At 40.4% G+C, this 25777-nt stretch overlaps 1 protein-coding gene and 1 non-coding gene across 2 annotated transcripts in view; both read left to right on the top strand.

The window, feature by feature from the left end:
• The window catches only part of GIT2 (GIT ArfGAP 2), a 52127-nt gene that overhangs the window by 1339 nt on the left and 25011 nt on the right, over window positions 1-25777 (top strand). The window contains 12 exon segments of the mRNA XM_043557865.1: window positions 3313-3446; window positions 4963-5075; window positions 5941-6046; window positions 8038-8124; window positions 8238-8345; window positions 8347-8369; window positions 10540-10634; window positions 18955-19000; window positions 20127-20178; window positions 23508-23580; window positions 23833-23930; window positions 24955-25066. Of these exon segments, the coding sequence (XP_043413800.1) occupies window positions 3313-3446; window positions 4963-5075; window positions 5941-6046; window positions 8038-8124; window positions 8238-8345; window positions 8347-8369; window positions 10540-10634; window positions 18955-19000; window positions 20127-20178; window positions 23508-23580; window positions 23833-23930; window positions 24955-25066 (1047 nt within the window).
• LOC122471068 lies at window positions 25289-25350 on the top strand. Its single transcript, XR_006294088.1, has one exon. It is a non-coding gene; the product is annotated as a U7 small nuclear RNA (small nuclear RNA).

Here is a 25777-nt window from a genome sequence, read left to right as displayed (position 1 = left end):
CGTAATCATTGCACAGCAGTGTTTTTGCAACTGCTCTGAACTTCATCTTGTCATATGGAAGTGGAGACTGATTTTAAATAGTACTGTGATAACTCAAACCTTATGTGGTTATTTCATGGCCTGTGTAGTGCAAGTGGGGTTACCAGTTTCCTTTGAAGATGGGGAGGAGGGTGGAGAGCTGAAAAAGAGGACCTCAAGTTAGTGTGGGTTATACAGACTCCATCGTATTCTCTAAAAAAGTTATTTGTTCCACTTCCTTATTTTCTTGTTTGCAGTTGAACTTTCTGTGATGTGTTTGATTCACATGAGTCTAGATTCAGACTTCCTCTTGGAACGTGTGTTCTTGACTCCCCACTAGATGGTAGGGGACAAAGGAAAGCTGAGTTCTCCATTGCCATGCTTATGACTATCTTGCCCTTGTGCAGCATTTTGTGCGTATTTCAGAACATTTTCTCTTCCATTGTATCGTTTTAGTTGTCTCAAATGCCTAATCTACAGAGACTTGAGTCATTTCCTTCCTGTTTTGAATATAATTAGGCTACCTTGAAATGTTGTGTGAACTTGAGCAGCTAGGAATTTGCGCTGCCTTTTCTACAGAGCCCTAGTCAAAGAGTCACCTCTTTCTCTTAGGGGTCCCTTTAAAAATTCTGATGACTGCGAAGCCCTTCTCTCTGGAAAATGCACATTTAGTCACTCTTTCACACGGGATTCATGTTATAATTCCTTCATGGGGTCCCAGACATTTCTGAAGCTCATTTGTGTTGTTCTTGGAGTCCTGGTCAGGAAGCCCCAGCACAGAACATTTAGGTAAACTGGGAAGGTTCTACCCAACGTCATAAGAACTCGATTTTGATTTTACTCTGTTGTGAACATTCTAACATTTTTTTCCATGGGATTCTGATCCATGATGTTGAAGTGATGGAGAACCTTGCTTACTGGGTGTTAAATCCTTGTTGTCTTGTTCCTGTTTAGTTTTCTCCAAGAACACTGTGAATCCTCTGAATGATGTTTGAAAACCAAAGCTAGGTTTCAAACTAGTCTCCCCCCACCATAGTAGTAGCATGAGTACTGTACTACAAAAAGAAGGGTTCTTATGTATCTTTGTAGGTATCTTTCACTTTGATATTTTCAATTTTTGTTTTTCAGGATTCTATAGTCGTACTGACAGAGTACGACTTCATTCTACCTCATTCTACTTCATTGAATGATTTTGTTTCTGTTTTATTTCATGGCAAACACTTGACCATGATCACATCTTGGCAAATATTTTACTTTTTTTTTTTTTTTTTTTTTTAAGTGAATCTAGTTCATTTTTTTTTTTTTTTAATTTTTTTTTTTAACGTTTTTATTTATTTTTGGGACAGAGAGAGACAGAGCATGAACGGGGTAGGGGCACAGAGAGAGGGAGACACAGAATCGGAAACAGGCTCCAGGCTCCGAGCCATTAGCCCAGAGCCTGACGCAGGGCTCGAACTCACGGACCGCGAGATCGTGACCTGGCTGAAGTCGGACGCTCAACCGACTGCGCCACCCAGGCACCCCAAATCTAGTTCATTTTAAATAGCTCCTCCTCTGCACCCACCTACCCAGAAACCCCACTTGAGTCTTTTCGCTATAGTTGTGTTCGTCTGACACATTTGATGTTTTAAGTATTGACAAAACCTTTTTCCAGTTGTCATGAATTTCAGTGGCCTCTTGAAAATATCTGAATGCTACTTAGAAAATAATTTAGAAAAGTTAGAACTGTTGATATTACTAAGTACTTACTATATACAAGGCACTTTACCCTTTCTGGCCACCCTCGCCTGAGGTATGCTATTATTCCCATTTTTTTTTTTTTTAAGTTTTTTTTTTTTTTATGATTGTTACATCCATTACAACCCCTCATAGGTTTCAATGTTTGTTTATTTTTGGGACAGAGAGAGACAGAGCATGAACGGGGGAGGGGCAGAGAGAGAGGGAGACACAGAATCGGAAACAGGCTCCAGGCTCTGAGCCACCAGCCCAGAGCCTGATGCGGGGCTCGAACTCACGGACTGCGAGATCGTGACCTGGCTGAAGTCGGACGCTTAACCGACTGCGCCACCCAGGCGCCCCCTGTTATTCCCATTTGATCCATGATGAGGATGCTCAAAGAAATTACTTGCCTGAGATCATTGTGCAGGAAGTGGCAGAGTTGGGGGTTCCAACCCGGACTGCTTGTCTGCAGAACCGCCGTCTCAACCACCACACCCTCTGACTCCCAGGATTTGTCTCTGATTGAAATCATAACTTTTCACTGTACGGTCGGGAAGGGTTTGAATAAACTGTTAAATGTGGTAAAGATGGTGTACATGCATTTCAGAGATTTTTGTGGACATTGAAGAATTCTTAAATATAATTCTTAGCTCAGGCAGCTTGAGTGGCACCTATTGTCACCCCATTGTGAGTCTGACGACATGGAGAAAGTCTGTTTTTATCTGGGGTTTCTAAGTATGTGTTCAGTTTACTTGCCCGGTGTGGATTATTCTTACTGCCTACCAAGTGCGAATTATTCCTGTCTCAGAGGATGTCTGCTGAAGTTCCGTGGGATTTCGTGGGAAAAAAGTATTGTACCCGCACCAAAAATACTACTCGTTTTTATTTTACATCTTTGCCTCTGTGAAGCTGCTGCCATTACAGCTTCTGTTCCTTCAGATCAATTGTAAGGTGGGGAGGGGGGCGGGGGGACTCGTCCGTTTATTTGAAATGAGTAATGGATGTCATAGAACATTTCCTAACAAAGGCCAGGTTCCTCAGTCCGTCCTTTGAGCCACATAGCCAAGCAGGTCTGTTGTCATGTTTCTTGCAGCTTTCTGCTAAGCATGGAGCCGTGTGGAGGTATGGCAGTAGATTAGTAGATTTGCTTCAGATAATGCTTCAGATAATGTGGATTATTCACTGACATGATTAAGTTCTCTTGCCCTTTGTGGAGATGGGTTTGAGATGATTCATGCGTACCCTCTCAGTTTGCTTGTCTTACGTGGAATGAAGGAGCGAGCATCTGAGATGGTAGATCCCATCAGGGCTACAGACTGTGGCCCTGGACCGGAAAGGGGACAGCTGCTTATTTAGGGCTTCAACTCGTGTTTAGTCTCATTTCACGTTGTGCCGAGTCAAGCCAACATAGGTGGCACCATCAGACAGGCTCACCAGCTTGGTATGTCCACTAGCATTCTAGAGCAGCAGAAAGGTCTAGTTTTTCTGAAAAACCAAACCTCGGTCACCTGGGCCTGTCTGGCAGCATAGCAGCCCCCGGTGTCCCCGCCACTGAGATGTCATTCTTCCTTCCAGACCCTTCCTGGGCATCAGTAAACCGGGGGACTTTTATCTGTGACGAGTGCTGCAGCGTCCACCGGAGCCTGGGGCGCCACGTCTCCCAAGTAAGGCACCTGAAGCACGCGCCGTGGCCTCCCACGCTGCTGCAGGTAAAGAGTAAGGACTCACCCAGCATGTAATTGGAGCTTTCAGGGCTCTTGCTTTTAGCAACTAACATTTCTTCCACTGTGCTTCTTAAATCTTAACAGGAGTGTTTGAATCATAACTGAATAGAGGTGCCGTGCCTATCAGTACTGTGTGTGAGAACTGAATTCGTTGTTTACGATTGTTTTTTTCCCCCTCTCCTAACAAATAAATCTGGCCCCAAAAGCTCAATTATAGATAGATAAATAATTGTTAAAGTTTTTTTGGTAATGTTTCACTGCTGACTTCTAGACTGTCACCAGAAATTGTTGTTAAATGGCCCATCTTTTCCCTATGCTATGATAAATGTTTCTGAAGGCTGCAGTCTCAGAAACTTTTTATTACGTTTCCTGCTTTGTTGGAAGCATGGACTGAGATTCCTCAGAAATTTCCGAAACATGTGATTTAAGCTTTCTTGAAGTTTTTCTTAACCAGTTAGAGACCAAATTAAGTTAACATGTGTCAGTTGAATGCCCAACACCCTGCTAAGTGTTAAGTGAGCTCTTTGTTTTATTTGGGGTTGAATGTCATGTCACCTGTACTTCTATTTTGGGGTACACATTCTTCAAGTTCCATTGGAACTCAGAATTAAGCATGTGTTTTGCCTTCATTTGTCTTGAGTACATATTTTACTAGATCTGTGGCAGCTGTACAACGTGTCCCTTAAACTTACCCATATAAACCAAGGAGCCAAAACAAGTGGGTTTGGGTCTCTGATGTGATGGTATCTGCACCAATACAAAGCACAGATGGGGCTGTGTCAGGAGCGTGCTTTGAAATGAAATTGGAAGTATGGTTTATTAATAACTTACACTGAGAAGTTTCTAACAGCTCCATCTCATGTGAAAGTAGGTGTTTACTGCTCTCAGGTCTTTGTTTACAGATTTCATTATAGGGCCTGAAGAAAGTCCAGAGATGAGTAGTTTAAAATGCCAGGCTTGACCCTAAAAGATCAATTCTGAAAGTATGGCACATGAACCACCAGTGGTACTCAAGACAGATGTAGGTAATACTCGAGTATTTATTTTAATGGTTGCATTATTTTAATGTGTATAAGAGAACTTTAACTAGCACATCAAGCCACAATTGCTAGTACAAGTTTTAAAAAATGGGTGGATTTAAAGAAAAATATTAGGTGGATAGTCTAGACAGTATGTGGGTTGTTAGGAATCTTGAAAATAGTATTTGGATGATCAGGCTTGGGAAATACTGCACTAAAATGCCAAAGTACTCTTCCTCCATAATCTATAAAAACAATTTAATCAAACCCTCTTAGGTCTTTAGCTGTCCTCCTGGTCAAACCTGAATCCTGCATGCAGGTTCATTGTTCTCATTCTAGAATCAGAAAGCAGTGATTTGTGGGATATCCCCATCATGCTAGTATTTGTAATGGGGCTTGGTTTTCCCAGTTCAGTTACTACAATTCCCAGGGAATATTTGTGGAAAGAAATTAAAATATGATTTTACACTGCTTGGTTTTAGATGGTTGAAACCTTGTATAATAATGGTGCTAATTCTATATGGGAGCATTCATTGCTGGACCCTGCCTCTGTTATGAGTGGAAGACGTAAAGCTAATCCACAGGATAAAGTACAGTGAGTGGAATGTTTAATACTTTTATTTCTTCGTGACACACGGGGCCCACTTAAAGGTGCTCAGCTACTTTTGACCAGCTTTCACAGGGCAGCACAGGAAGTGGGTACACCTCAGTTGTGCATTGAGCCTTTTGCTTTTAGAAATGCAGAAGACCGGGCACAGGACCATCTCTTCTGCATGGTTGCATAGCACAAGTCAGTGGCTTCTCCAGTTCGAGACAAAGGCTCAGAGGCTGTTCATGTAATCAGATTTAAGCTTAGGTGCTCAAACAAGAGGCAGTCAGACCAGAAATCTCGGTTCTGCGCTCCAGTCTGCCTGATGGTTCACCTAAAGGATGGGATGAAACGCCCCTTCCTTGCAAGGCCACTAGGTCAATTACTAAAATTATAAAGAGGGGCCCCTGGGTGGCTCAGTCAGTTAAATGTCCCACTCTTGATCTCGGCTTAGGTCACGATCTCACGATTCATGAGTTTGAGCCCCACATTGGGCTTTGCGCACTGTCAGTGCAGATGGAGACTGCTTAGGATTCTTTCTCTCCCTGTCTCTGCCCCTCCCCATCTTGTGCACTCTCTCTCATTCTCTCAGAATACATAAATAAACTTAAAAAAAGTTTTAAAAAAGAGAATTACAAAGAGAGGAGAGGTGCTATAAAAGGCAAGTCCTCTGCAGTCCTGGCCATGAGAATGACTACTCGATGTTTTGAGACTGCACGTCTTAAACTCCTGCTGGAATTTATTTCTCTATTGTTCATTTTCTTCTTGAGTGGGAGATACGGGTCACTTCCTCTTCTTTTTACAACCTGAAGAATGGGGAATGTTGCATCTGCATTGCAAGTGAGCTGTTTTCCTTTTTGTTTTCGAACAGTCCTAATAAAGCAGAATTCATCAGAGCCAAGTATCAGATGTTGGCGTTTGTGCATCGCTTGCCTTGCCGGGATGACGACAGTGTGACTGCCAAAGACCTTAGCAAGGTGGGCCGCACCTTTTAAAATCCCTACTGTTGCTGGATGAAACAGTTTATTGTTTTGCTTGAAAAAAAACTTAAAGAGGAAGAAGGGAAAAACAACACAAAAACTCCTTTCTGTATTCTAAATAATTAATAACATCCTTTTTTGGAATTGGTTTCATCTTTAATCTTAATTGAAATGGCAGCCATTCATCTTAGTGGAGGTACAAGGGTAAAGAGAAAAAATAAGTATGTATCTAGAAAACAATTTGTGTTTTTCAGATACAGTTTTAAAGTTGTATTTCTAGGAGCACCTGGGTGGCTCAGTTGGTCAAGCATCTGGGACTCTTGACTTTGGCTCAGGCCATGGATTTCATGGTTCATGGGTTTGAGCCCCACGCTGTCGGTGTGGAGCCTGCTTGGATTTTCTCTCTCTGTCCCTCCCCTGCTCATACTCTCTCTTTCTCAAAATAAATAAATAAAACTTAAAAAAATATTTTTTAATAAAACAATACAATTATATTTCTATAAGTTTTTTGATTAACTTTGAAATAGGAACCATCCTTGAGTTGTTTCTAGAAGGGACTGGAAAGCTTGAGGGACTTCTTTAGGCATCCGGGTTGTATACTGAGTAGGGTCTTCAGGAAGCAGGATGACTCAAAGCTGTAGTGCTCAGGATTCTTTATCATACTTGCAAAACGAGTAGACGGCTTTATGTGGGCCTTTGCATGTTTTTGAGAGATGCCCTGAGAAATACGTATCTTTATTTTCAAAGCATTGCCTTTAGGAAATGTTCATGCAGAGCATGGGCACTCACAAGTCAGATTTTTTAAAGTTTGCACAGAAGTACATGTAATTGGGGGGCGCCTGTGTGGCTCAGTCAGTTGAGCGTCTGACTTCGTCTCAGGTCATGATCTTGCGGCTTGTGAGTTCGAGCCCCGCGTTGGGCTCTGTGCTGACAGCTCAGAGCCTGGAGCCTGCCTCAGATTCTGTGTCTCCCTCTCTCTCTGTCCCTCCCTGGCTCATGCTCTGTCCCTCTCTCTCAAAAATAAATAAACGTTCCAAAAAAAGAAGTACATGTAATTGTTTCTGTTAATTAATAAGGCTTGGCATGGGTTTTTTTTTACCAATTGAAAATTATTAAATAAGTTAATTTTAAAAATAAGGCATGGATATAGTTGCTGCAGTAGGTTTCTGCATTCTTAGATTAAGAGATACGGCATTTTGGACAATTCTAGGTTGGACTTGAAGGAAAGCAGCTCATCTTCTGCATGTGTAAAAGCTTTTCTGCAGTGGTACAGAATTTGGTATACACAGGCCTATTTCAATAGACCCTGAAAGACTTGGTTAAAGTATTGTATACAGCGCCAAGAGTGGTGTTGTGGAGAGGGTGTGCTATAAGGCAGAATCCTGTAGTTTATGTGGTGTGGGATATGCAGTATATGGAGTGGGCCAATAACAACAGCGGATGATAACAACGGTTATAAAAACAACAGCAGCTGTATTCTTTGAGCATTTCCTGTGTACCAGGCTCCATGCAAAGCACTTTGTTATATCATTGACTCCTTACAGTAACCCTGTGAATAATAGGTGGCATCGTTATCACCATTTTAGAGATGAGAAAACGAAGGCTCAGATTGCTTAAAGAACTTCCGCAAGGTCACACAACTTGAAGGGTGTATGGTTTGAAATTTTGGTCTTTGAGACTTCAGAACCATGTTCAACCCCCTTCTCATACTGCCTGTCACTCCAGGTCTGGCTGTGCCCCCTAGACAGATCATGTATCTGGGCCTGTCGGCTTTCCCAGCCCTTGTTTCCTTCTCAGTAAAGTGCACCTGGCCCCACCTGAGAGCCCAGAGGTGGTTGTGACCAGCAAGGGAGAGACTGCTTCATCCATCTTACTGAGCTAAATGAAGATTGTTACTCACGTAATTTATGTTAAAATGATCTGCCAGTTGCTCTAGTACACCGTTCTTTACGCTTTTAGTAAACATTTTTTTGGTTTGTGTTTTTCAGCAACTCCATTCAAGCGTGAGAACAGGGAATCTCGAAACCTGTTTGAGGCTGTTATCTTTAGGAGCACAAGCCAACTTCTTTCACCCTGTGAGAAAAGCATGAATTGATTCAGATATTAAATTGAAACTAAGTGGGTTGTGTTTGTGTAGCCTTTAGTTTTATTTAATTTGCTTGTTTGCCTACTTTTTATTAATACTCAGGAAAAAGGAAACACCCCACTCCATGTTGCCTCCAAAGCAGGGCAGATTTTACAGGCGGAATTATTGGCAGTATATGGAGCAGACCCGGGCACACAGGATTCTAGTGGAAAAAACTCCTGTTGATTATGCAAGGTAAGAGACCTAGATTCTGGTCGCTCCCTTGGTTAGGGATTATTTATATTGGGTATGATTCATTGTTAGGTGGCTAAATTGCATATGGTTAACATTTAACCCCTTGAAGTTAAGGATTTGCGTCCTATTATTTTGCAGATACAAACGAGCGCAGAGGCTGGCAAAGTCACAGAGGGTAGAGCCATTAACCAGTTAGCTTTCAGTCTTTCACGTGACTTAAAATGCAATGGTATTTGAGCCAAATCAAGTATCAAGAATTGCAGACCCCACCCCTCAGTTTTTTAACATGTTTAGTTATTGCTTGAACTTAAGAACAGATCTGTATGGATAGATCTATGATTAAACAAGTACAGGGTAAAATGTTAATTGTAGGTTTTAGGTAGCCGACATATGAGTGCTTGCTATAAAATTCTTCTTGGTTTAAAAACTTTGTGAAATGCTGGAAGAATAAACAAATCCATAAATTAGTCTTGAATATCCTTTAAATGATAGAAGGTGGCTTATCTTTCTTCTTCTTGCAAATTAACTTTATTAACTGCAAGGCACTGTACTCTTTTCTGCAGAGGATAAAATGGGTGAGATGACAAAACTGTGCCTTCCCAGAATTTATTATCTCATAGAGGAGATGATTCAAAAATGCATGAAAGAGTTAAATGAAGCAAGATAACATGGAATTCATTGCCAGAATGGACAACTCATCTTAAAAGGCATATATAGGGTTTTTTCATTGTGGCCTAAATCATTAAGAAATTTCTTTAGTTGGACTTTGAAAAACAGGTTGGATTTGGGGGTGTGAAAGAGAAGCTAAGTAAGACATTCCAGGTGAAAAAGAAAGGCCTGAGTCAAGTTCAGGAGGGAGGGATGGATAGGGCATGTTCAGCACAGCAAAGTGCTTCACTGGATAGAGCAGGGTGAGCTGAGATACTGAGGAATATAGTATTTCATCAGATCTGAGACTCCACCGATTGTACGGGTCATAATTATCTCATATACCACTAAAAAATGAGAAAAAACTCGGACAATTTAATGATGGATGGGGGCACCTGAGTCGCTCAGTTGGTAAACATCTGACTCTTGAGTTTGGCTCAGGTCACAGTCTTGCAGTTTGTGGGTTAGAGTCCTGCATTGAGCTCTGTGCTGATAGCGTGGAGCCTGCTTGGGATTCTCTCTCTGCTCCTCCCCTGCTCTTTCTCTTAAAATAAATAAACTTAAAAAAAATAATGATGGATGTACCATCAATTGTCACATACTTCCTGATTTCACAGCTGTTTAAAAAAATGAGGAAAAAAAGATGCGTATCTCAGAAATCAAACGTGTAGTATGTTGGAGGAATATTCTGTAGTGTCTTGAATGGTGGGAAGAGAAACTGACAGAAACTAGGCTTTATCTTTTAAGAGGAAGTGAGTCCTAGGTACATGGTACTATCACTTACATTGGAATTTCCTCATATGTACCTTGCATATATAATAGTCTCTCAATGTAATAACTTACTTATGTGCCGTGTTACCAGAAGGATTTCAAACAGTTTAAATACTTATTTCATAAGACACTAAAGGCAAACCTATTGTTTTCTGTTATGGAAATTGAAGTTAAGGATGTAAAATAGTTACAGGTGTGAGCTGTGTGTTTTTTTTGGTCTCTCCCTGAATTAAAGACCTTGAAGTGGTTACTGAACTCATCCAGAGTCTCAGGATGGAGAGGCTTTTGGCTGCAAGAGCCTCTAGGGGAAGGACCTTCTTCATAATACTGATGTTCACACTCATCCCATCCTGACTGGTTCAGAATTTCCGAGGTTGGGGCCTGGATATCTGTATGTTTTCTAAAGCATTCTAATTCAATTTTGAGAACCTGTACTCTAGACCATTTATTAGTTTTATGTTGTACCTCCTTAGATGAAGTTATTCTTCATTCCTCCCAGAAGTCCATGATTTCCTTATTAAGTATTCTGTTTTGTAAATTAAAGGAAAGGGAGTAGTTCAGATTACAAAAAGTTTATAGAGGTGGGAATAAGAGTAGACCTTGGAAGTTTACCTCACACAAAAGGTTGATTATTCTGAGAAGTTGCATTTGGTAAATTGCTCAGGTGTCTTGGAAGACATCTCTGTCCTTTTTTATTCTAGAGCCAGTGGCTGGTGAGGAATATAACTGGTACTTTGTTTTCTCTTGATAGGCAAGGAGGGCACCATGAGCTGGCAGAGCGTCTTGTAGAAATACAGTATGAGCTGACTGACAGACTAGCCTTCTATCTCTGCGGCAGGAAACCAGGTGAGTGAAAGGCTAGTGGCCTCTCCACACCTTCAGTCAGTCAGCTTCTGGAAAAACAAGTTGGGACGCTGTTACCCAAGACCACTGCTTTAACATATCCTCAAGAAAAGTACAAATAAATAAGGATTTTTACTTGAAATAACTATAGCATTTTCAATTCCATGCAAAGGATATAAGGGTAGTCAAATCTCCTTGAATTTTAGTCTCTAAGATTTTATTTTAGCTCCAGAGGAGTGACTGTTTCAAGAATCAGCACAATTGAACCAAAATTGAATGTACGCCATAGTTCTTGCACACAATGGAACTGGGATCGGAAGAGCAGAGCAGTAACTTGTGTAGTTATTTGAAGAATTCTGCTATAAAAGGAATGGCAAAGGGGTGCCTGGATGGCTCGGTTGGGTGTCTGACTATGACTCAGGTCGTGATCTCACGGTTCATGAGTTTGAGCCCCGCGTCAGGCTCTGTGCTGACAGCTCAGAGCCTGGAGCCTGCTTCGGATTCTGTGCCTCCCTCTCTCTCTGCCCCTCCCCCGCTAACTCACTTTCTCTCTGTCTCTCTCTCTCTCTCTGTCTCTCTCTCAAAAATGAATAAACTTAAAAAAAAAAAGGAATGGAAAAGAGGTCAAAAGTAAACTTTGCCATTAGCCAACTTTATTTATGAAGTAGAACTAGGGTCAGCAAACCATGGTCTATGGGCCAAATCTAGCCTGTCACCTGTTTGTTTAAATAAAGTTTTGTTGTAAGATAGCCCTGCCTATTCATTTACATATTGTCTGCAGCTGCTTTCACACTACTACAGCAGAACTGAGTAGGTTGAGGGGAGCCTGGCTGGCTCAGTTGGCACAGCATGTGACTCTTGATCTTGGGGTCACGAGTTTCAGCTCCCCATTGAGTGCAGAGATTACGTAATTAAAGAAGGAAAGAAAGGAATAGGTTGAGTATTTGCAAGAGAGATCATATGGCTGCAAAGCCAAAAATATTACTGTCTGGTCCCTTACAGAAAGTTTGCCAGTTCCTGATTAGGATATCTTCGTGCACATATACAGCACTTCCCTAACCTGGCTGTATTACAGAGTTAAGAGCCCCTGGTGTGTTCTACTTCCCAGTGAGATGGGGTGAGCATACCCCACCGTTTCTTTCCTGCTAATACGATAAAAACCCTGGACCAAATGCGTGGACTAGCTATCTGAGGACTCTGGCTGGTGGTTTAGGAAGTCAAAGTACCACGGAGCTAGTGGTGAGTGTCCTGTCTATTTTACTTCTGAGATGGCCTTGGAGATGGCCTGAAACCTGGAAGTGCGGAGCAGGTGCAAGAAGCCTTCTCTCTCTGGTCTAAGGAGCAGTAAATGAGATTCCTACAGGACAGAGAGGTGGGGGATTCCCCTGGGTTTTTTTTTCTCCTCCTCCTTTTCCTCCCACCCTAGACCCTAGGCACTCCTGTGGCTGCAGCAATGGCAGCAATGGCAGCACAGCTGCCTGAGTCTCTGACCAAGAGCCTGAGAGGAATTCTGATTGGTTTTATTTTTCTCTGTGTTCTCTCACCACTTGGCCCAGGAGGCAGAGCCTAACCTGGTCTGTTGTCTGCTAAAACAAAAATGTTAACATTCTCCATAGAATTTTTTTTTTTTTTAATTTTTTTTTTCAACGTTTATTTATTTTTGGGACAGAGAGAGACAGAGCATGAACGGGGGAAGGGCAGAGAGAGAGGGAGACACAGAATCGGAAACAGGCTCCAGGCTCTGAGCCATCAGCCCAGAGCCCGACACGGGGCTCGAACTCACGGACCGCAAGATTGTGACCTGGCTGAAGTCGGACGCTTAACCGACTGCGCCACCCAGGCGCCCCTCCATAGAATTTAAAGAAGACTCAGAGTCTCAAAATATAGTATTCAAAACGTTCAGGATATCAACCGTAATTACTTGACATACAAAGAACCAGGAAAATCCCAAAAGACTTGCAGGGGAAAATGTAGTCAACAAAGGCCATCCCCAGATGACACAGATGTTGGAATTAACACAGTCTAAAGCAATAGGAACATCATGGTTAAAGAAGTAAGTGTGAATGTTCTTGAATCACATAGAAATATAGAAGGTCTTAGTAGAAAAACAGAAGATATAGAAATGAACCAGATAGAAACGTTGAACTGTGGGACACCTGGGTGGCTCAGTCAGTTGAGTATCCCCTGCTGGAGTTTGGCTCAGCATGATTTCGCTGTCGTGAGATTGAGCCCCACATTGGGCTCTGCTCTGGCGGTGGAGAGCCTGTTTGGGATTCTCCTGTCTCCGCCCCAATCCCTACCCCTGCCCACACCATCTCTCAATCTCTCTCTCTCTAAAAAATAAATAAACATTAAAAAAAAAATGTTGAACTGAAAAATACAGTAACTAAAAATTTAAAACTCATGGATAGGCTTAATAGATTGGAGATGGCAAAGAAAAAACTCAATGAATTGAAATACATCACTAGAAATTACCCAGTTTGAGCAACAGAGAGAATAAAAAAGTGGGAGGAAAAAGAAACTGAACACAGAGCCCCAGGGATGTAGGGGACAATATCAGAAAGTTATGTTTTTATCTTCAGACTCCCAGAAAGAGATCAGAAAGCATGGTGCAGAAAAAATATTGAAGAAACATGGGTTCACAACAACTCTAAATTTGGCAAAAGACAGACTTGCAGATTCAAGAAAGCTCAGAGAATCCCAAACAGGATAAACTCAATGAAATCCTCATTCAGACACATCAAAATCAAACTGCTGAAAACTAAAGACAAAACATTTGAAAGCAGCCAAGGAAAAAAACTGACATATAACATATAAAAGGACAGTTTTTTGAATGACTATGGATTTTAATTGGAAACCATGGAGACAAGTACTGAAAAAAAGAAAAGAACTGTCAGCTCAGAATTCCATTTCCAGTGAAAAGAACCTTCAAGAACGAAGGCAAAATATATTTTAAGATGAAGGTAAGAGAACTAGTTGCTCTAACAGAAATGCTAAAGAAAGTCTTTTGGGTAGAAGGGAAATGATACCAGAGGGAATCTGGAACTTCAGGAGTAAACAAGAACAACTGAAGTGATAAATATCTGGATAAATATAAGAGATTATATTTTCCTCTTAAGTTCTTTGAGATATGAGTGAGTTTAATGCAGAAGTTACAGTATTGTCTACTGGGATTTTCAGCCTATGTCACTGGGATACATTTGATAGCTACGACATAAAAAGGGAGCAGGTAAAAGAAATACAGAGATAAGGTTTCTGCATTCATCTTAAAATGGCAAACTATTATTTCTAAGTAGACTAAAAGGTTATGTGTACTGTAATGCCTAGCACAATCACTAAAATTGGACTATACAGTGATATGTAGTCAAAACATCTAGAGATAAAATTGAATGTTAAAAATTACTCAAATATTATCAAAAGATACTTTAATTCAAAACAATCCAGAAAAGAGAGAAAAGGGGAGAGATAGGCACAAAAAACTGAGGCCCAAACAGAAACTAAATAATAAAATGATAGACTTAAATCCAAACATATGAATAATTACATTAAATGTTAATGATCTAAATGTACCAACTAAAAAGCTAATAAGATTGTCAGAATGGATTTAAGACAGTAAGCTCTAACTATGTGCTATCTACAAGAAACCCACTTTAAATATAATTATAGAGGTAATTTAAAAGCAGAAAGGTATAAAAAGATACACCATGCAAACACTAAGTGAAAGAAATCTAGAGGGGTTGTGTTAACATCAAAGTAGACTTTGAGAGCAAGGAAAATTAGCAGGGATAGAGAGGGACATAACTTGGTGATGCAGTCAATTCACCAAGAAGATGTAACAGTTCTGAATGTGTATACACCCAGCAACAGAGTTTCAAAATCCATGAAGCAAATTTTGATAGAACTGAAAGGAGAAATCCACAATTCTTGGATATTCATTCAGCAGTCTTCATTTAGTAACAGAACTGGTGGATAGAAAATCAGCAAAGATATGGGGCACCTGGCAGGCTCATTCAGTAGAGCATGCAACTTTTGAACTTGGGATCATGAGTTCAAGTCCCATGTTGGGCATGGAGCCTATTTAAAATAAATAAATTAATTTAATTAAAATCAGCAAAGATAGCAAGCTGAAACCCGTCAACCAACTGCACCTAGTTGACATTTATAGCATGCTCTGCCTAACATTTTCAGAATAAAATGAATTCTCGTGCTCACGTGAGTACTCACTCTCAAAATAAATAAACTTAAAAATAAATAAAAGAATTAAAATTCTACAGAGTATATTCTCTGACCATAATGGAATTAAGCTAGTAATAAATAATAAAAATATAACTTGGAAATAACCAGATGCTTAGAAATGAACAACACAGTTCTTTTTTTTAATTATTATTATTTTTTATTTTTAGAGAGAGGGAAAGCACAAGTTAGAGAAGGGCAGGGGGAGAGAGAATTCCCAAGCAGCCTCCACACAGAGTGCAGAGCCCAATGCTGGGCTCGATTCCACCACCTTGGATCATGACCTGAGCCAAAATCAAGAGTGAGATGCTCAACCAACTGAGCGATCCAGGTGCCCAACAACACAGTTCTAAATATAAGTCTAAGAGGAACTCTTAAGGGAAATTAGAAAATACTTTCAGATGAATGAAAGTACAACATGCCGAAATTTAAGGGATGCTGCTAACGCAATGCTTAGAGGAAATTTTATAGTATTAAATTCTTACATTAGAACACAAGAAAGGTCCTCAACCTAAGCTTTCCCCTGAAGAAACTATGAGTTTCTTACTGCTTACTCATCTGAGAAGATGAGTAAAATAAACTCTAAGCAAGTAGGAGGTGGGAAATAATAGATAAGAGTGGAAATCAATGAAATTGAAAAAGGAAAGCAGTAGAGAGAAATTAATGAAACCAGAAGCTGATTCTTTGAAAATTTCAATGAAATTGATAAAGGTCTACCCATATTATAAATAATTCTATGCACACAAATTGGACAACTTAGATAAAATTAACCAATTCCTGGGGCACCTGGGTGGCTCGGTCGATTAAGTGTCAGACTCTCGATTTTGGCCTAAGTCATGATCTCACGGTTCGTGAGCTCAAGCCCTGTGTCAGGCTCTGCACTGACAACGCGGTGTCTTTCTCTGCCCCTTCCCTGCTCGCTCATGCGTGTGAACTCACTGTCTCTCTCTCTCCCTTCCTCCCACTCTCAAAATAAACTTAAAAAAAAAGTAACCATTCCTTGAAAACCACAAACTACCAACCACCACCCAATAAGAAAGAGATCATGTAAATCCATAATCTTACATTTTAAAGAATTTGAATTTGTACTTTAAAATCTTCCATTTGAGAAAACCCCAACCCAGATGATTTCACTGTTAAGTACTGTGAACTAGCTGAAGTGGTGTTGCCATATAACTATACAACAGATATGCTTGATGACTCCTGTGATTTGCTAGCTTTGCAATTATGATACTTAATGGGTATTTTTAAGTGTTAGGAATTCACTTTTCAGGTTTTTCACATTAAATGAAACTATTCTACCAAGTATTTGAAGAAGAAATAACATTAATTCTGCATGATATTTAGAAAATAAAAGGTAGGAAACACCTCTGAAGTCATTTTGTGAAGCCACCGTTACCCTGGTACCAAACCCAGCAAAAACAGCACAAAAAAATAGCCCTCGTGAACATGGACACCAAAATCCTCAACAAAGTGTTAGCAGATCAAATCCGACTATATATATATAGATAGATATCTATCTATCTATCTATATATCTATCTCATAACCAAGTGAGGTTTCTAAATGCCAAAACTGATTAAATATTTGAAAATCATTTAATGTGATTTATCACATTAACAGACTGAAAAAAAGGCATCAATCTTATCAGTTGATGCAGAAAAATATGTAACAGAATTCAACATTCTTTCATGATAAGAAAAGAGCAAACTTAGAATAGAAAGGACTTCCTTAACCTGATAAAGAGTATCAGTAGAGACCCACAGCTAACATCTTCCTTAATGACGAAAGATTGAATGTTTTTGCTTGACTATCAGAAAGAAGGCCAAGATGTCTACTCTTACCACTCTTATTCAACATTGCTCTGGAAATCCTAACCAGTGCCATAAGGCAAGAAAAACAAAAGGCATATAGATTGGAATGAAACAGATACAATTCATCATAAATGAGATGGTTTCTATGTTGAAAATCCCAAGGAATCTACAGTTCTTAGAACAAATAAGTGAGTTTAGCAAGGTTGCAGAATGAATACAAGGGAAGCAATCAAAAATCAATCATACTTCTGTAGATTAGCATTGGATAATTGGAGACTGAACCTAGAAAAACAGTAACATTTATAATAGCTCCACATTGGAAGTTTAGGTAGAAATCTGGCAAAATATTTGTGGGATCTGCATGCTGAAAACTACCAAATGCTGAAAGCAATCCAGGAAGATCTGAATAAGTGGAAAGAGAACTGTTCATGGGTTGGAACACTCAATAGAGTTAACGTCGTTTCTCTACAAATTAATTTGTAAAGTTAGTGTAATTCAAGGATTTTCTTGCATACTTGGATGTGCTGATTCTAAAATTTACATGGAAAGGCAGAGGAACTAGAATAGCCAAGAGACCATTTTGCAAAAGGAGGAGAATGTGGGCAGAATCACACCATCCAATTTTAACTCTTGCTGTCAAGTTTTGCTGTACTCAGACGGTGAAGAGACAGACATACAAGTCTTTGAAACAGTAGACAGCATCCAGGAGTAGACACACAAATATGTTCAGTTGATTTTGGATAGTTGCAAAGGCAATCCAGTGGAGGAAGATAGTCTTTTCAGTGTTGGAGGAACTGGACATCCATGTGCAGAAGTAGAAACTTCAGTACCTCCCACACTGGCGTAAAAACTAAAAATAGATCATAGATCTAAATGTAAAACTATAAAATGTCTAGAAGAAAATCTGTGATCTTGCATTAGTGAAGTGTTTAGATGTAACATAAAAGCACAATCCATAAAAGAAAATACTGATGAATTGGACTTTGTCAAAATTGAAAGCTTTTGCTCTGCAAAAACTGTAATTAAGAGAGTGAAAAACACGGGGCGCCTGGGTGGTGCAGTCGGTTAAGCGTCCGACTTCAGCCAGGTCACGATCTCGCAGTCCGTGAGTTCGAGCCCCGCATCAGGCTCTGGGCTGATGGCTCAGGGCCTGGAGCCTGCTTCCGATTCTGTGTCTCCCTCTCTCTCTGCCCCTCCCCCGTTCATGCTCTGTCTCTCTCCGTCTCAAAAAAAAAAAAAAAAAGAGTGAAAAACAAGCCACAGCCTGGGAGAAAATACTAGGAAATCACATGTCCAACAAAGAACTTGGATCCAGAATATTTATACCTAAATATATAAAATTCAAATGTAAGAAAACAAACAGCCCGATAAAAACCGGGCAAAGACCATATCCAGATGACAAATGAGCACATGAAGTGAGGCGCTCAGCATCATCAGCCATTAGGGAAATGCAAATTAAAAGCACAGTGAGGTACCCCTACACGCCTTTTAGAATGACTGAAATTTAAAAACCCCTAAGAAACTGGCAATCTGAATGGGAAGATGTGAAGCAACTGTAACTCTCATACACTGCTGGTTGGAAAACAAAATGATAGAGCTACTCTGTCAAAAAGTCTAGCAGTTTCTTACCAAGTTGTGCACACATTGACCTAATACCTCCACAACCTAGCAGCCCCACTGCTAGCTATTTATCCAAGAGAAATAAAGACTGATAGTTACACAAAAACCTATATGTGAATGCATAGAGTGGCTTTTTATTCATTGGCATGTGATCAGTGCCCTCCAAAAGCTAGGTGAGGACTAGGTCATTAAGCCCTGCCTGGATCTGCCAAGACCGCCTGCCTCAGCCCTGATGGTTTTATGCTAATTGATTAATTTGAAGGTGAGCCACAAGACCCCAAGGGTGCTCCCCCATCCCACATGGAGAGCTGATGGAAGCTTGCTCTGAGCTAATTCAGCTCCCCACAAGTTCTGTCCATAACTAAAGGTCATCAGTTATACTGGGGATGGATGAAGTGTAGGATTAACGTGAACATAACCTTTCTGCCTAATGGTGTCTGGACCTTTGTATCAGTTGAAAATGGGACTGTGATTCTTGCTACTGGCCAGGCCTTAGGGAGTTTGTAGCCAAACTGGCAACCTCTGCCCCTCCCACATAATTCCTAATTATGAGAAAATGCTAATTGCAAAATGTAAATTGAAAAAATAATTATGGTGTTCCTTTATAGATCCTATCAGTGTTTGTATGACCAAAACTTTGGCTTGATTTCTCTTTCAGATCACAAAAATGGACAGCACTTTATAATACCTCAAATGGCAGACAGGTAAGGCTGTTGAAATACCAATCAATTTTATCTGTCACTGTTATTTCCTTGGTTGTATAGTGTTTAAGTGTATTATATTTTGTATTTAACAAAGCCCATACATTTTTCTCTTTTATGGCTATACAATTTGGAAATAAGACGGCTGTAAGTAAACCACCATGTAAAACTTAAGCTTGAAAGAGTACACGTAACAAATTTACTAGTAAGAAAATTGGAGTTAGGGATGTCCCAATTTTAGCCAGTTGGGACAGTGTATTGTGTCTATAGATATCTCAGAATATTTCTGTATTGTAATAGAAGATACTCTTTGTCTATAACCATGACTGACAAAATTTTTAAGGGCTGAATAATAAATATTTTAGGCTTTATGGGCCACACAGCCTCTGTCACAACTATTCTGCCAATTGTAGATGCACGCATCCGTGAATGTTATGTAAATGAAGGGCATATCAGTTGCAAGAAGATTTTATTTCTGGACACTGAAATGTGGATGTCATAGAATTCTTCACATTATGAAATATTTTTCTTTTGTTTTGGGATTTTTTTTTCCCAAACCATGTAAGAATGTAAAAACATTTAGCTCAGGAACCGAACAAAAAAATGGGCTATAATCTGCCTACCCCTGGTCTGTGAGGTTAGATGAGTTCACAGCTGCAGGAATGAACTTGAAATTCTTATTTAACCAATTACCTTTGCACAAATACTGTCAAGAGTTTATGAAATGATTAGCTGCTGTTCTAGATGTAATCTTGCCCTTCTGGTTTTTCTCATTCTGCTCTTTTCGTATTGTGCTTTTTTTTTTTTTTTTTTTTTTTTAATACTTTAAGAATTGTGACTTCTCACATAAAGGGGTTGGCGACTAGCCTGGCAGTAGTTTTTGTCTTTTAGTTATCCGGTGATTATTTTTCCCTTTACTATGTTACCTGAGCATGATATTTCTAAAAGGAGTTACTAGTTTTTGTGTTCAGAGTTTTCTCACTAACTCTAATGGGCTGTAGAATTTTTGTTTCTGACCATGTCCATGAACTGTAATTAATGTCTTGATGCCTTGACTATCTTAATCTTCTGCCAAGCTCACAAAAATGGTTTTTATTTATGTGCTTATTAGTTTTGTACATTTTCTTAGCAGCCTGGATTTGTCTGAATTGGCAAAAGCTGCTAAGAAGAAGCTTCAATCTGTGAGTATCTCTGTTTCCTAGTGAAGTTCAGTGTGGAGTTCAGTTCATGCATCCTGCTAATTCCTATCCTTAGCCTGTTACCTGTTACATCAGATGACTTTTCATACTCTCAGATGTTGTTAAATCAGAAGCAGAGCACTGAGTATGTAGAGAAGAAGATGGGAAGTACTATTAAGTTTAGTAGATCCAATTTATTGGCTCTGCTTCAAGTAATGGCATTTTTTCTCTGTCATTTTCAAAGTGAAGACTGTGCCTTTGACATTAGGAAGCTGTTTCTTTTTGTAAGAGTTCCTTAGTTTCTCTCCCTGTAAAACAGTAAGCGGGACACACTTCGTAGGATTCCTTCCGGTAGCCTTATAGCACACTAGGGAATGGCACAATTTGGTACTGGAATGGTGAGTACCGCAGCTCCACCCGCTGCCATCTGGGGTCCAGCCGCCAGTATCATGGTCTTGCTTAGCCCGCTTCATTCATCAGAGCTTTGTAAGTGCATGCTGTCGAGGGCTGGTGGTCCTGCCCCGGGTGTGCACTCAGAGCTCACCCAGCTCCCTTCGGTCTGCATACTTCTTTCCAGCCTGCCCACCTCAGCCCTAGTCAGGACCCTGACCAGCCAGCTTCTCTGGGAGTGCTTTCCCTTTGTTGGGGCCCCCCCCAGTTGAAGCCTCACCAGGGTGCTTCCCCAACCACTGTAACCACCAGATTTCCCGCCTCTGGCTGTCCTCACAGCCTTCTGGATCTGAACCAAGATTCCTAACTTCTTTTCTTCACCTCAAAGAGTGTCATCCAGTTCTCACCATTCAGCTTTTGCCCTGCTTTCCATCTGATTCCTGCTGCGTACCTGCGCACATGCATGTGTGTGTTTGTGCGTGTGTGTGCATGCACACATGTGTGCAAGCGCAAGTGTTTGTTTCTTTTTGGGTTTACACTCTCTAAGGCCACCTTCAGGTCCTCTCGGGAATCCTGTCTTTCTGCAGTCTTCTCCTTCCCCAGCTTCCAGCCCTTTTGTCGTTCAAGTAACTGAAATCTGACCACCTTGACAGTATAGGTGGAAGTTTCCCCAAGCCTGACTCTGACGCTGCACCTCTCCCCTAATGTAGGACTTTCTCCTCGTTCCTCTTCACTAGCGCTCCAAATAATACTAAGTACTGAATATGACATACAAGTGAGTCTATCGTTACTAGTATTTGTGATATGAAATAAATGTATTTTATGCAATCTGGTGTCTCTGTGTTCTGTATCTGTGGTTTTGTGTGTCTGTGTGTTTTATCACCTTTCTTAAATTAAGGCGGTCATATGGTAGCATGATTAAGATGATAACCTTTGGAATCAGATAGCACCAAATAGTCTGTGATTTCATTTTAATTACTTAAGAGTATATAAGCCAATTTTTATTTTAAATAATTCAGACGTTATAGATAATACTCAGGCTCCCTTAACTAACCTACATTTGCTAGACTGAAAACCGCATAAAGGTGGGGTTATGTCTGTAATATCTCTAGCATGTGGCAGGCACTAGACAAATATGTGGAACAAAGTTGAGTACAGATCCCAAGAACCTGGGCTGTGGTCAGACTGGTCAGTTAGAGAGCTCATCTCTGACAAGCTCCTTAGCCTTTGTGCGCTGTGGTGTCCTCTCCTGGAAAGAGGACTTACGATCCATCAGTGGCTGCAGATCTGAACTGCTCAGTGAGACCAGCTGCTGTCAATACCTATTGACCCCACCCAGTGGTCTCCTCACAAGGGACAGCTTGATCAGTGCCACTTCAGTGGTTGTCCCACAGTATCTCCCTCCCTGATAAGAAACTGAGAAAAATATAATTAGACTAATGTGTTTCTTGAATTAGTTAAGCGTTAACATTTGGAGAGACTTAAACTTGGATCTCAGGTCCATTACTTGCTGGCTTTGTGGCTTTAGGCAAGCTGCTAATTTCTGGGCCTCAATTTCCTTGTCTCTAGGGTGGGATGATCATAGTTTCTATCTGCACAGAAGTGTCATGAGTATTAATATGATGACAGTAGCACAGTACCTGAGGTGTGAGCCCTCAGTATTGCTGTTGTAGTTACTGTCAGTAATAATAATCTTAGCTTGTAGCCCCTTATTGGAAAGAGACTGATATTTGTGATGCAAGTTTAGGTCTCCAGTCGCTCGTCACCTTATCCAGGAAGGTGGATACGTCAGCGTATCCAGGAAAACGCTATCAGAGCTTATTTTCAATTACAAATATAAGTTAACCACACTAGAGAAAATTTGGAAAATGGACAAGGGGAATCCTTTTCATTCACTGTATTCTTAATGGATTCAGGCACAGTATTTTGATATGTTTCTTCTAATTCTCGTTTCATATGCCTATCATTTTTTTTTAATGGAAGCTCAATCATAATTATAGGATTTTATATCCTGCTTCTTTCATCCAGCAATTGTATTCATTTTAGCAAGCTCTCACAAGGTCTGTGTAGCCAGCATTTTAAATTGCCACATAAAATACCTTCTGGTCAGCGTGTGCTGGATATTTCCTGGGCCCCATCTCTGTGCCAGGTACTGTGGGTGGACGTAAGGAATACGGTCAGGAATAAAAGACATTCAGTGTCAACTAAAAAGTGACCGCCACCAAACATCTGGGTGTTTTTTATGAGGGGAAAAGTGCAGAGAACTAGAGCCACCTGGTGGACGCTTAGCCTCAGGTGGCTTGAAGAAGACCCTGAGTGTCTTGTTTATCCCAGTGGCCGCCAGGCAGGCGTTCCAGGCAGTGTGGAGATTGTTTTGTTGGCCAACACTGCACAATGTACTGAGTATAGACAGGTGTTTTTTTGCTGGGACACTTGGTTTGGGGGATTGGAAGCCTGCTTACTGAAGAATACAGCAGAGAGTTGCCGAAGTCTGGGTGGTAGCTTGTGCGGTGGCATGTTTTATCTTTTCAGAATGGCATGTTTTGGCGTCTCTGTCCCATCAAGGGTTTAGGATTCTTTATATTCAGAGTCACTGGCAGTTGCTCACGAGCAGAAGAGGGGGACTTTAAAGGGTGATGTCACGCAAAGAGTGGAGAACTGGACCCTACTTTTGAGATTGTGCACTTCAGATGCCTCTTACTCCTTCATAGCACACCCCTGTCTACGTATTACAAAGGAGTGAGGCTGCTGTGGGAGGCAGAAATTTCTAGAGGAGCTGTACTGTTCTGGAAATGTTATTGTCTGTTTAACAGTCGGCATTTTACTAAGCACTGGCTTTGGATAATACATTGGAGATCAAAGGGTGAATAAGTCACAATGCCCACTCATTCTGCTAGTGTTAATCCTTGTCCCTTGTGTTCCTGATATTTTTTTACTTGCAGCTAAGTAATCATTTGTTTGAAGAACTTGCCATGGATGTGTACGATGAAGTTGACAGGCGAGAGACTGATGCAGGTGACTGAACACGTGGCTTTTTCTAATAAGCTTCTCTTGTCAGTGGGCAGTGACAAGCTGCCCACCTCAGTGTTTTACTTGCCTGATTTCTCCTGTCCTGATGATGCGTGTGTCGACATTTACTTTTGTGTATGTTGGTTTCGGAGTGTGCTTCCCCGAGTCTCCCTCATGACATGGGAGCCGCGGCTGTCAGAGGGGCGGTGGCGCACCCATGGTGATAAGATTCTATCTCTGGCTCTTTCCTCTGGCTAGTCTGGCTTGCCACGCAAAACCACAGCACCCTGGTAACCGAGACAACTGTCGTCCCCTTCCTTCCGGTCAATCCTGAGTACTCTTCAACACGGAATCAGGCAAGTGGCCGAATCTGAGAAGGAACTGGTAGTGTTATTTGGAGAATGGCTGATAACATGGTATTTCATTTTCCCAGGACAGGTATTTTACATTTTTGTTTGATTAAAATGTTAACTGTCCTTTATATATATACACACACGCGCGCGCACAAAAAACTCAAGAAATTGGTAAGAAAAGCAAAAAATGTAAACAGAAGCCTGTCAAAGAATATGAAACAGTTCACGGAGGAAATATAAATGGCTTACAAATGTGAAGAAATGTTTAACCTTATTAGTGATCCAAGAAAGCATTAGTGAAAAGGCATTAATGAAAATTTCATCAACCCAATTAATAAAGAATGTAATAAAGGATACTTGAAGCTGGTAGGGGTATGGTGAAATGGGCCCTCTGATGCTGCAGGTAAGAGTTTCTGTTGCTGTAGACTTCAGAAAGTCAGTTTGTTAACTGATTTTAAAAGCCTCAAAATTAAGTCCATCCTTTCACACCAGAAATCTTTAGTTGGGAATATATGCTAGTAAAATAAAAATACAAAGAATTATGCATGGTGATTTTCCTCAAAGCACTGTATAAAATAATAGAGCATTCAAAACAGCCTAAGCACCCATAATGAGGAGAAAAGTTGAGTAAATTGGGAAGGGTTTTTAATGTTTATTGATTAATGGCAATGGCAGTTCCCAGCATTTTTAACTTTACCTTGAAGTTTTACAGTTTTCTTCCAAATTTTTCATTATTGGGTCTACTCTAAAATTGAATTGTAATGGAAAAAAGCATCAGGTAGAAACATTTTGTTTTTTTTTCAGAAATGTGCACTGTGAGAATTTAAATGGTATCTAGTTCTCTTATGTAGATGGTTCTAGACTATTTGCAAGGAAAACATTGATGTGTGACTCCATTAACCTGCGGTGGTACTTTGATCATGTTTGGAAGTCTGCTGAAATCTGACGATAGTGTAACTGGTTTTATGTGAATATTGACGCATATGTTTTCACATGTGGAAATATTTCCAATTATTTTCTCACTCAGGGCAGACAGAAACTAGCTCGGTTTAACGCCCATGAGTTTGCCACACTGGTCATCGACATTCTCAGTGATGCCAAGAGGAGACAGCAAGGCAGTCCTCTTTCTGGTTCAAAAGGTAACTGTTTCAAACCACTAAATGTTTGCTTCTTTGGTCTTCTAAACTTGACACACGTGTTAAGTTTAAAATGACAAACTAATTAAAGCAGTCATAACGAAAAGTTTACCTTTTTTGAGCCCTGATGAATGATAAATATTTCAGTGTTACTAACTGCTATTCAAATTTACCTTATATGTTTCTTCCTCTTAGATCACCTATCTTCCTATAGAATTGCATCCGGAGTGTTACAGCTCTTTTAGAATTTGTCTGTCAGGTTTTCCAGTCCTTACTGGAAACCCCGCAACTCCTCCCAGTTAAAAAAACAAAAAATGCATCCTGAAATTAACCCAAAAGTCTGACTTAGATCTTATTAAAGGGCATAAGAAAATCAACCCTCTTAATTGATATTACAGCTTACCTGCTGTTGCTTACATACAAAACTGAGTTCTAAATAATTAAAACTTGTTACTATAAACTTTAGATGTCTTCAGTAAGAATTGTTGTGGTTTAAAATTGTAGAGAGCACCAAGCCCCATTTCCAATGTGCCCTGTTGCATCTAGTTCAGTAGCTCAGCGTCCTGAGTTTGTGCTTAGGAACACACTTTTCCCCATCTCCCGTTACTCTATACTTACTGGTTTTTTTCTAATTATATATAATACATTTTTTCCTAAGTTTACTTATTTTGAGAGAGAGAGAAGGTGTGTGCACACAATTGGGGGGGTGGGGGC

Source organism: Prionailurus bengalensis, chromosome D3, assembly GCF_016509475.1.
Source record: "Prionailurus bengalensis isolate Pbe53 chromosome D3, Fcat_Pben_1.1_paternal_pri, whole genome shotgun sequence".
Lineage (NCBI taxonomy): Eukaryota > Metazoa > Chordata > Mammalia > Carnivora > Felidae > Prionailurus > Prionailurus bengalensis.
The sequence above is the reverse complement of the archived record's forward strand: the minus strand, read 5'-3'. Positions and strand labels throughout refer to the sequence as shown.